Source organism: Pleurodeles waltl, chromosome 3_1 (assembly GCF_031143425.1).
Source record: "Pleurodeles waltl isolate 20211129_DDA chromosome 3_1, aPleWal1.hap1.20221129, whole genome shotgun sequence".
Lineage (NCBI taxonomy): Eukaryota > Metazoa > Chordata > Amphibia > Caudata > Salamandridae > Pleurodeles > Pleurodeles waltl.
Window position 1 is genome coordinate 673,714,960 of NC_090440.1, and position 12,533 is coordinate 673,727,492.

General features: G+C 44.6%; 1 protein-coding gene across 7 annotated transcripts in view; it reads left to right on the forward strand.

Moving 5' to 3' along the window:
- The window catches only part of SYT7 (synaptotagmin 7), a 614,604-nt gene that overhangs the window by 547,548 nt on the left and 54,523 nt on the right, over nucleotides 1–12,533 (forward strand). For all 7 annotated transcript variants that reach the window (XM_069223238.1, XM_069223240.1, XM_069223239.1 and 4 more), the window contains one exon: nucleotides 12,217–12,487. In XM_069223238.1, coding sequence (XP_069079339.1) covers nucleotides 12,217–12,487 — 271 coding nt within the window. The remainder of the gene's footprint in view (nucleotides 1–12,216; nucleotides 12,488–12,533) is intronic.

Sequence of the window (12,533 nt, forward strand, 5' to 3'; positions counted from 1 at the left end):
CGTTTTTCTTGAGAAGTGCAGGTACTCGCCCTCTCAAAATAAAAAAGTGCTGGTACTCCGTACTGGACAGTACCGGCCCATTTAAAGCACTGGAGACAAGAGAATGAAAGAAAAGGAGATGCATGTAGGGATCTAAGGAGCCATATTATTATAAGCAATAATGTATTTATAAACATACAGGGGGTCATTCTGACCCTGGCGGCCACGAGCATTCTGACCGCGGCAGTTCAGCCGCGGTCAGAAGCGGCAAGTCGGCGGGCTCCCGCCGACTTACCGCTGCTCGGGGGAATCCTTCATGGCGGCGGAGCGCGCTCCGCCGCCATGAGGATTCTGACAGCCCCTACCGCCATCCTGTTCATGGCGGGAAACCCGCCATGAACAGGATGGCGGTAGGGGGTGCAGCGGGGCCCCTGGGGGCCCCTGCCGTGCCCATGCCAATGGCATGGGCACTGCAGGGGCCCCCGTAAGAGGGCCCCGCAAAGTATTTCAGTGTCTGCCTTGCAGACACTGAAATATGCGACGGGTGCAACTGCACCCGTCGCACCCCTGCAACTACGCCGGCTCAATTCTGAGCCGGCGTCCTCGTTGCAGGGGCATTTCCTCTGGGCCGGCGGGCGCTCTTTTGGAGAGCGCCCGCCGGCCCAGAGGAAATGTCTGAATGGCCGCCGCGGTCTTTTGACCGCGGTGCGGTCATTTGGCGGCGGTACTATGGCGGACGGCCTCTGCCGTCCGCCATAGTCAGAATCACCCCCACAGTGTTGGAAAACTGCAGCATACCCAGAGTTCCGTGAATTTATACATTTACTTCAGGGCAGCCTCATGCATGGTCACAGAAGTCTTTGATGACTTGTGATAGCCTTAATATATATGGGCAGGGTACTTGATCTTTTATACGGTATGAGAACTGAGAGGTGGTCCGGCACAGCAACAACGGAGGTGCTGAATTTCATGTGACTGATGACTTAAAGTGTAGCAGCTCCATGGGTAATAACCCGAAGTGTCTCTCTTTTCAGTGAGATACACTCTTATACGCCATACAGTATACTAGGGCCACAATTACAAAACTCTGGTTGCAAACATCGTAAAAATTTGCAACAACTATTTTTGCGACCATTAAGGAATTTTTTGAACCGGTCTATGGGCCAGATGTAGCAAAAATAAAAATTGCAACTCGCATTTTGCGAGTTGATGCGACTCGCAAAATGCGACTCGCAAATTGGAATGTCAGAAACAAAAGCGATCCGATTTTGCGACTCGCAGCTGGACTCGCAACGCTGTGTGCAAGTCCGCAGTTTGCGAGGTCGCTGTTTGCGAGTGTGCAAAAAACGAACTCGCAATTAGCGAGTGGGTGTCGCAAATTGCGATTACCTTCAAAATTGCTTGCAGGTGCAGCAGAACACTCCATAAAGCATACCAGAACACTCTGGAAACACTTCCTGGCACATGATGATGACATCACAGCCAGGAAGTTAACAAATACACCTGGGAGGGGGGCTCAACAGTGAGCAGTGTCTCTGCCACTGACAGTAGGGTGCTGAGGAGTGGTAGGCACAGCATCATGGACGCAGCAGGGACCAGCCAGGCTGGCAGGAGGGGCAGGAGATCATAGATAACAGCCAGGACAGATTAATGTGGCACATGGCGTTAATGTGCCACATGACTGGTTGGCATTTTCCTGCCCATGGACAATTTCAACTTGTATATAGTTTCTTCGTGACATTAATAAAACAGTTATTTTTGTTCCACTTAACAAATGGTTAATAGGTGAGTATGGTGGGAGTTGACACGTACCGTCCAAAATATTGCGTTGCAATGTGGTCCCGTCTCAGTCTGCCTTGATTAGCTAGACTCCTATCCCCATGATGGCGATGTGGTTGTTCTTGCTCTTCATCATCAGGATCTGGGTCTGCAGGGGTGAGAGGTAGCCCACTTCGGGTGGCTATGTTGTGGAGGATGGCGCTTGCGACCACAATTTTGAAAGCGGTAATGGGGGTGTATTGGAGGGCGCCTCAACTGCGGTGGAGGCATCTGAATCTTGCCTTCAGCAGTCCGAAGGTGCGCTCGATCAGGTTCCTGGTCCTCTTATGCGCACTGTTGTATTGCCTCTCTGATTCAGTTCTTGGTGTTAAAAACGGAGTCATGATCCAAGGCCTTAGAGCATATGCACTGTCACCTGTTGGGCACAAAAGTACACTGTTAGGAAGTCCAGATAGTCGTGCACAGTGACCTGTGTGTATGTCTGCAAGTGTCTGTGGCTCTACCTAGGAGGTAGCCGTCTCCGAATTCCCCACGTTCCAGGCGTTGATGTATCCCACTATGCCTAAAAATGTATGAGTCATGGGTACTGCCTGGAAACTTAGCTACGATGTCCGTGATGACGTAATGGGCATCACAAACAACCTGTATGTTGAGTGAGTGGGTACACTTTCTGTTGCGGAAAATGTGTTCCAGATTAGCAGGGGGGCATATTTGAATGTGTGTCCCATCTACACATCCAATGACATGGGGAAAGTGGGCAATGCGGTAAAAGTCCAGCTTGGTGCTGTTAATTTCTGCCTCATTCCTTGGTAAGTATATGAAGTGAGACCTGTGCGTGACTAAGGCATCTAGGAATGCCCTGAGGAACCTTGACACTGCACTTTGGGATACCCCACCTGCCACGGCAATGACCCCCTGATAGCTCCCTGAGGCCAAGAGGTGCAGTGCGCATAGTACTTGCACATGCGTAGGGATGGCGCAGCCACGCAGAGTCTTGTGTTCTAGCTGTGGTTTGAGTAAATCTATTAATTCTAGAATGGCTGCGCTGCTAAGGCGGTATTTATCATTGATCTCCTCTTCAGTTTGCTGGAAAAGAGTCTGCCTGGTTCTATATATCTTCTCCTGTCTGTGGCCCCTCCTCCTCCTCTGCTGGGCTGCGTAGACTCTCCTCCTCACTGCTATCAGGTATATCTCCGCCATCTTGAGTAACCCAGATGGCTTCTGGGTCTCCTTTTATACTTTGGTAATGGTTACCACCTGCTCTGAGATAGTGGTAAATGGGACATGCAAACTGGGCTTTTTGCGACTAGTCGCAATTTGCGAGTTGCAATTGCAAATGGGTTGCGACTCGCAAATTGCGACTCGCAATTTGCGGGTCGCAAAATGGGGTCGCAACAGATGCGACTCGCAAACGGATCCCATCGCTTTTTGCGAGTCGGAAATGGGCTTTTTGCATCCCATTTCCGATTTTGCACTGTCGCAAATTGCGATTCGGCCCGTTTGCGAGTCGCAAACGTTTGCTACATCTGGCCCTATATTCTCAAAAATTGGCTTCAAAAATCACAATTTGAAGTGTGTTACAATCCGACCTACCTCATAAATGTTAATGATGTAGGTCGCAAATTGCAACTCTCTCCAAATTGTGCCCTTCACGGGGGTGGTGGCATGCCAGGATCAGCAGGCCACCATGTCTGTTATCACATTTAAATCAACTTTTTTTTTATAGAAACCCATTTTTCTTAAAGTAAATGGCACTTTGTTTAAAAATAGAAGTTTACCTTTTTCAAGTTTATGTCAGCCTTCTCCCCAACAAACTTTTTTTTACATTCAAAGGAGTGACAAATGGACCCTTTCCACTTTGCAACTGGCGTGCCAACCCAGCTTGGGAGTTGGAAATTTTGGTCTGAAAACACTGATACATCTCATAACTAACTGCTAGTTGGAAAAGACACCTAAAACAACCCCTTTTCGAATAGCGATTCCGTATGGAGCTGCAAACCACTTACGGAAGTCAGTAAAAATGTACTGACTCCTAAAATGCCATTGGGACATGGCAAAAAGTTATTGCAGTCATAAGCAGTGAGCCAGACCTTTTGCAACTTTCAGTACATTTAGCCCTTGGAGCTACATTTGTACCATAAACGCATTAAAGCTCTGCAGGCAATTTTGTTTCAAGGTGATGCATCCACGTGAACAGCACGCGGAGTCTTAAAACTATATTCCCCTGCACATCAGATGTGCAGAGTTTGATAGCTGCACTGTGAGTTGGTGATTCACAGAGCGGTGATTTGGGGAGGCAGGCTCTGCTACACAACAAATGCAATACTTGTGTTTGTCAAGAATCCAAACTAAACAATACATCAATTAAACGAATCTTTAGAACAATTACACAGAATCTTATCTCCCCAGTATAAGCAAAACGACACAAATGTTTGGGATAAAAAGTAATTGGATAAAACAGCAACTACTTTGTGAGAACATGAAACAGACTTAGAAACAAGGGGCCTGATTTAGGTCCTGGCGGAGGTGGTTACTCCTTCACAAACGTGAGGGATATCCCGTCCGCCATATTACGATTCCATTATAGCCTATGGGGATCTTAATGCTGTGGACAGGATATCCGTCACACTTGTGACGGAGTACTCCCTCCACCAGGATCTAAATCAAGTCATTGGAGTTGTCTTCATTTTGTGGTTTGTGTACGATGATACTACTTTAACTAGGGACATGTACAGTTAAGACAAGCATTGCCAGTGCCAAAAGGTCTAGCTTATGAATGAAAGTGCCCTCTGTAACATTGATGGGTTTAGGCACTCAGTAAGTCATCATACATACACTCTGTCGCTCATCTTCACACTCGTGTGTCCATTCATTCACCCTCTGACAAGCTACAAAAAAGCACACGTAAACTCAACAACATATGCAAGATAAATTAAAAGATTACAAGTAGAAAAAAAGATGCTGCCATCTCAACACAGTTGGCATATGTTTGCAATATCAAAACAAAATATAGCAGGGGGTGTCTGTCCTACAGACGTATTGCAAATAGATGATTGTTTTCTTAAAGTTCCTACTTTCCCGTCAAATTTAAAACTATTACTCTTACCATCTTGAAATGGGTAAAACAATGATACACTATGGACAACAGCCTTCCATAAAGGTATCCTAGTTTATAGGAAGTGCCATGTGGCATGCATCGCATTTCAGCTGATATGAAGTGCAAGCAAGCGACCCGTTAGCCCTGCCTGAAGGGCTGCGGTATACGTCAAAGAAACATAAAAATAAAACAAGGAGAAACAAAGAAAGGAAAGGAGGACTATAAAAGAAGAAACTTGAAAAACAACCGGCCCTGTCATTGAAATACACTCATTTTCAGGTGGATACGTATGTGATCAGAAAGCGCCATCATTCACAGGGCAAGAAAGCCAGTGAGTGAAGTGGACTTAACCAATACACCATACAGTATGAATGGAAAGGACACCATAACCTTCAGACAGACCGATGGCAGAACAGAGCTGACCCAAAGGCCCTCAATGGATCTATATGGATCTGTATATATATATTTTGATGTATGTTTTGTATGTATGTATGATCTATATATATATTTTATGTAATGATTTTTTTCGTACAAGATCCTGGCAGACAGCAAAGAAGAGATTCTGGCAGAATTACTACAGTGTAAATCATCTACTCCTAGCGTTAGCAGTAACCAACATCAAAATCCGTCCCTACAAATGTAACCTGTGAAATTTCATGGATCAAACTACCTATCTGTATGCTTTAATACAGAGAAATAACAATCCACTCTTAAATGTGTATTGATTTTAACATGTGCTATTCACAATCAATATGTAAGGACTACAACACTTAACATAACTTTTCATAATAAAATTGATCAAACCTATGGTATCATAATTTTTTTATTTATTAGTGAACCAATCAGATCTCTCGCAGTTATCACTGGCTTGTTACCATAAGCAACTGAGACCTCCTGTACTAAGCTTACACTTTCTCAGAAGGCACCCGCCAAGGATATAGTCATAAATATCATAGTATATAAAGTTACAATTGACAAAGCAAAATACTATTGCTCTTACAAGGGCAAAACAAGGATTCTGACAGTGTAAATATCCTAAACCCATGATTTGTGCGAGGGGGTGTAACCAACACTAAAGCTCTTGCTCCCTAGAGTAATCTGTGAAATTCCATGTAACAAAATACCTATCTACATACTTTAAAGCAGGGCAATAACAATCTACCGTTTAATGTCTATTGACTTCAACATATGTTTTTCACGATCTATATGTCAGTCACACGTCCCTTATTGTAAATTTTCATTCTCAACCGTCCCGCCTGTTAGCTTTATCAGTGGCATGTCACCATAACCCACTCAGACCTACTGTGTTTCTTCATGAGCCTTCCCACAAGGAAACCATTAGGTGTATCATAATAACATTACAAATATATGCAAAGAAGAGGTGTCAAAATAATATGAAATCTCTACTAATAGAGCCTAATAAGGATTATGTAGTGCAAATTGTCTATGCTCGTGACTTTTTTCGGGTGAATAACCAACACCAAAACCCTTGGCAACTATGGGAATCTGTGAGATTCCATACATATCGAAATATCTGCCTACAAACCTTAGCAGTGTAATAGCAATCCACCCTTCAAAACCTATTGGGTTTAACACATGTTTCACTCCAAGTAAGAAAGCACTACTTGTTTTGTCATAACTTGTCATTATAAACAGATCACACCTAAAGAATTTTACATAGCTTTTCCCAGTGAACAAATAAGGCTTTTAGCCTTTGCCAATAGCTTGACACTATTTACATCAAAGGTCTACTGAAGCTCACATAGGCTGGCAACTATTAGACATACTTTTATAAAACTCCAAATATGTACAAAATTACAGTTGGGAAACAGTATACAAGATCCCTCAATGAGTTCTAATGAGCTTCATCACAGTGAAATGCTACTCCAAGGGTTTGTCAGAGTGATTGGCCAAAAGCAAAAAACCCTTGCCTACTATACTAATCTCTAAGAATACATGCACCCAAATACCTTCATACAACCTGTAACATAATGTGGTAGCAATCAACGGTCAAAGGCCCGTTGGTGTTACCAGATATATTTTGCAATAAATAAGCCAGCCCTTCTTTCTTTGTACTAACCTTTTATAGCAAACAGACCAGAACTATGGAATCTGGCATGACATTTCCCAGCACATCAGGTCATCGTTGACTCATCACCATAACTAGATCAGGTCTACTGTACATGCACAGAAAGCAACCATCAGGCAAACAGTCATAAAATTGCAAATGTATACAAAATTAGTTGGCAAAGCAAAATACTATATATCCTGAGAGCCTAACAAGAATTATTGATGGGCATACCTTCCATCCCCATGGTTTGTTCGGGTGGATCACCAACACCCTTGCCTAGTATGGTAATCTGTGAAATTCTGTGTAACAAAATACCTGCCTACAGGCTTTAGCAAAGTGCAATAACAACCCATCCTTAGAAATTATTATCCTTAACACATGCCTTTTGCAGTAAGTAGGTCAGGCCTCCTGGCTTTGTCATAATGTTTCAGAATAAACAGATCAAACCTATAAAACCTAACATGACTTTCCCAATGAACCAATGAAGTCTATACCCTTCACCATTGGCTTTACACCTTAGCCAACATCGGCCTGTTCAAGCGTGCATAAACTGGCAACAATCACTCATACAGTTATAAAATTACAAATATGTAGAAAAATACACCTTGCAAAACATTATACAACCCCTCTACAAGGCCTAACAAGAATAATCACAGTGAAAACCCCCAGGGTTTCTCAGAGTCGGTGGCCAGTGCCAAAACCCTTGCCTGCCACAATAATCTGTGAGAATACATGTCACAAAATACCTGTCTATAGCCTGTCATACAATATCATAACAACCAACTGTTAAAGGTTTAATGGCTCTAACAAACACTTTTTGCAATAAGTAAGCTAGACCAACTGTCTTTGTTTTAATGTTTCATAATAAGCTGATCAGACCTAAGACGTTGAACGTAATGTTCCCTAGTACACCAATCTGGCCTATGTCTTATCAACAGTTTATCACCATACCTACCTCAGGCCTTTTTTTTTCAAGCGTAAACTTTTGCACAAAGCAAGCATCAGGCACCAAGTCATTCTATTAGAAAGGTGTGCACAATTACAGATGGCTAAGCAAAATACTATCTCTTTTTAAAAAGGCCTAACTGGAATTTTCTCAGAGCAAAATATTTAGATCCACGGTTTATCACTTGGGGTATCACTTGGGGGTAACCAACACCAAAACTCCCTGCCTACTGTGGTAATCTGTGAGATTCCACATAATGAGTACCAATCTGTAGGTTTTAACATATAGGGGGTGATTCTGAGTCTGGCGGGCGGCGGAGGCCGCCCGCCAGACTTCCCCCCTCCAAAATACCACTCCGCAGTCGAAAGACCGCTGAGGGTATTTTGGGTTTTGCACTGGGCTGGCGGGCGACCGCCAAAAGGCCGCCCGCCAGCCCAGTGCAAAACACCCTTCCCACGAGGACGCCGGCTCAGAATTGAGCCGGCGGAGTGGGAAGGTGCGACGGGTGCAGTGGCACCCGTCGCGAATTTCACTGTCTGCAATGCAGACAGTGAAATTCTTTGTGGGGCCCTCTTACGGGGGCCCCTGCAGTGCCCATGCCATTGGCATGGGCACTGCAGGGGCCCCCAGGGGCCCCACGACAACCCATACCGCCATCCTGTTCCTGGCGGGCGAACCGCCAGGAACAGGACGGCGGTATGGGCTGTCAGAATCCCCATGGCGGCGCAGCGAGCTGCACCGCCATGGAGGATTCAATTGGGCAGCGGAAAACCGGCGGGAGACCGCCGGTTTTCCCTTTCTGGCCGCGTCAGAATGCCCAGCGGGGCACCGCCAGCCTGTTGGCGGTGCCCCCGTCATTTTAGCCCTGGCGGTCTTGGACCGCCAGGGTTAGAATGACCCCCATAGTGATAACAATCTACATACAAATGCCTATTGACTTGAACATATGTTTTTCACAATAAATATATCAGGCTTACTGCCTTTATCATAACATTTCATAATAAACAGATCAGGCCTATAGCAATGATAATTTGCTTGCCACCATAACCAACTCAGTCCTGCAATATAAAGTAAACGTTTTGGCACAAGATGTAATACAAGCTGTCTTTGAGTGGCCCAATCAAAACCTGTACTCGGGTATCAACATGTGGATGTAGACTACGACCCGCTTTGGTACTCTGAAAGCTCTTTTTTGTTGAACACGTGGGATCATGCACCAGCTGCCCTGTCAAGTCAGGACGAAAACTCCATGTAGATGACTGTACATCCTGTGCTACTTTTAAACTCAAAACTTCACAATGAAATCTATATTTAAAAATGGATGGATAGTGCTGGGACTGCAATACATTCATCATAGCTGCCCAGCTGTGCTGCTGCCAGAGAAAAAGAAATACTACAAATTAGCTATACATCTAAAACACTTAAGCAGCATTATAACGTCACATGTGTACCACTGAAAGTTCAGGCTCAGGCAACCATGCTGCTGTTGGCTCAGGCAGGTGGATAAATTAACAAAATAATCTGTGTAGAGGGATCACACATTTTTCTTAGGAAACACATAACGTATGCTCAATCAAAACATGTACTCCTGACTGTAGCACTGTGATACTATACACACTAGGACGCCTGTGGTTGTGGGCAGACTCTGAACAGAAACTACTTGATGTGCAGGGAGGTGTCAGGGTGTGGTTCTGGGAAGTATGACGTAATGTGCAGTGTATTAATAAATATTGGAGAATATAGACATGCTCAACCACATCTCCATTGTGTGGCATAATCTATTTGCATGTTCCAGGTCTGGGGAAGATGCTACAACTGGTGACGAGTAGGGGATTACGTGCTTATGGAAAACATGACTGCTCCTGAAAGTATGCAATGGTACGGAAAACTGCTTGTGTGTGCTGCATGTGCCCAGAATCTACGCAAAGCAGTTTTCGACCAGCACATGTGGAGTCAAATCCTTGCTCCAGTCCATACAAGGCTGCCAAAGCAAAGGCCCTGCAGAGGAGCATATTCAAAATGCCTGACAATACTGCCAGTGAGGTTGTCGGCAGAGATGCTGCACTGCACCCATAACATGGAGCAACTATTCAGACAAAGCAAGAAAAAATCCATAACTCTAAAACGAAACAGATTGCATGACCTAATGTGCAGTGTATGAATGGATATAGAAGAATAAAGACATGCTCAACCACATCTCCAGTATGTGGCGTAATCTATTTGCATGCTCCAGGGCTGGTGAAGACTCTACACTGATTACTAATATGGATGGAGCCAGAGCCCCTTTCTCTAGTACTCCTGAAAGACCCTTTTTAGATTTATCACATTACATCGGTCAAGCCAGATCTATAAACTTGTTAAATTAAAGCAGCTTCATAATCAACACAACAGGTTTCAAATGTATTCTCATAGGCTCTATATTTAACAAAGACTATACAAGTGCATAGAATGCTGTGGCTTGTTTCTCGATGCATATCTAGGAGAACTACTGTCCAGGGTTCTTGTGGGTTTTTTTTCAGGTATGTGTTCCTCTTCCCTAACGTCTTCCTCAGTAAGAATCTCGAGTCATCCTCTAAAACAGATAAACTCAGACCTGCTATTATATGCGTAGAATGGATTGTCCGAAGGCATACCTTGTGTAGTGAAGTCTGACAGTCCCTGATTATTGCCATGTGACCCAAATTACTATTCTTAATCTTGTTTTTAGTTCTTATAGTCACATTTTAAAATATATGTTCACAGTTAGAAACAGTCCTGCATTATCTCTGTTAAAGTCTACCCTCACTTTCTCCGTGCCAATCCAGTGTGCCCCACTCAGTGCTTAATTTGTGCTTGTTGTTTCCGGTGCTGATCACCAGCACTTCTTTTTGAGGGCCGGGGCTTATACTTCTGCCTCAAGCATTTACTGTGAGCAAAAGACACATATGGGAAATAAGGAAGAAGGGAAAAACGAAAAAGCGTCACAAAGGGAGAAAGTAGAAAGCTGCTAGAGTGAGCTGAAGGGGCAGGGAGTGGCTTTATATGGATTGAAGAGGCCCGAAAGGACTTCAGGATTACGCCGCCTCATTATTCCGTGTCCCCACATTTAATTGCAGCAGCTGCGTGTTTAAGAGGAGGGCTTTGGGCACCGGCACGTTTTTATTTACAGATTACGCTCTTGCCCCACTGCTCACTTTCCTGCATTCTCATGAATTTTATGACTGTTTCTTAGACCATTCGCTCTGTCAGCTCTCCTACAGAGCACGAGGATTGCTTCTTCTTTCTTAACAAATGCTTTTACAGCTTGTGCATCTTTAGCCAAACCAGCACATGCTCTACCACTTTGATACACACTGAGCAAAGGTCTAAAATGCTGCATATAGTTTCCATTTATGCAACTAGATCCTGCATTATGAACATCAGTTCACCAAAACACCAAGAACATCTGAAGTAACATGATGCATCCCTTGCCCACCACGATATCAAAGGATTGTCCTCTTGTCCCCTCAGCAGCTTTTTAGTTGTTCCTGAGGAGCTATAGTAAGGGCTATGGACAGACTCTACAAAGAGTAGCCTCCAAGAGCCATGGGTGCTTTTGATTATCTCTGCTGCCTTCGTGATCCCTGAGAACAGGGACATCCAAAAGTAACCTGCAAGTCAGAGGTATCAGTTGGTACCCCTGGAAGCCTCTACTCACTGTTCATGCCCGACTTGGCCCCACTCTGTCAACACTGTCTTTAGGAGAACTTTACCTATGTCCATTCCCTACCATCTGGCACTACGGCCTACCAACACACTGTTTATGCTTAACCCAAGATAGGACATCCTGCTCCAAGAAACCTCAAGTTGTTTTCTTATAACATCATCAGGTAAAATTACAATACAGACAAACATCAGGCACGCCATTCCATCCTCCACCTGGCCAAACACACTCTCTCTCTCTGTACCCACCAGCAGTCACTGGCTCATGCAGTTCATCAAGAAACCCTCCTATTGCCAGGAAAAACATGCAATTACCCAATACACAGTAGCCCATGTGTAGTGCTGCCACCTAAGGCAGCCAAGAGAAGCATAAATATGTAACCCTTATAATTATGACAGATGGCCTGTAACTAGTCATGGTGCTCACCTGGCCACTCGACCTGAAGGGATCGACTCTGCACAGGGGACAGCGTTAGAGATCATGTTGTATCAAGCACAAGTTTATATATGGCAGGCTTCAATGGCATGCCTTGTTATCTCAGATCAAATTCCCCCCTTTCCATATTATAATAAGTATTAAGATGATGCAGATGAGCTGTTTCACAAGGTACTTAAGATAAAATTAGCTCAGATGTTTGAGAGGTTTCTTTCTGTTCTCTCCAGCTTTCGCCAGGCTCTGATGAGGACGAAGGCCACGAGACGTCTGGCCGGGAGAACCTGGGTCGTATTCAGTTCAGCGTGGGCTACAACTTCCAAGAGTCCACACTGACGGTCAAGATCCTGAAAGCCCAGGAGCTGCCCGCCAAAGACTTCAGTGGTACCAGTGACCCATTTGTGAAGATCTACTTACTGCCAGACAAGAAGAACAAGCTGGAGACCAAGGTGAAGCGCAAGAACCTTAATCCGCACTGGAACGAGACCTTCCTCTTCGAAGGTGAGTGAATCGTGACACTTTGAGCACAGCGAACGTGCTTGGAACC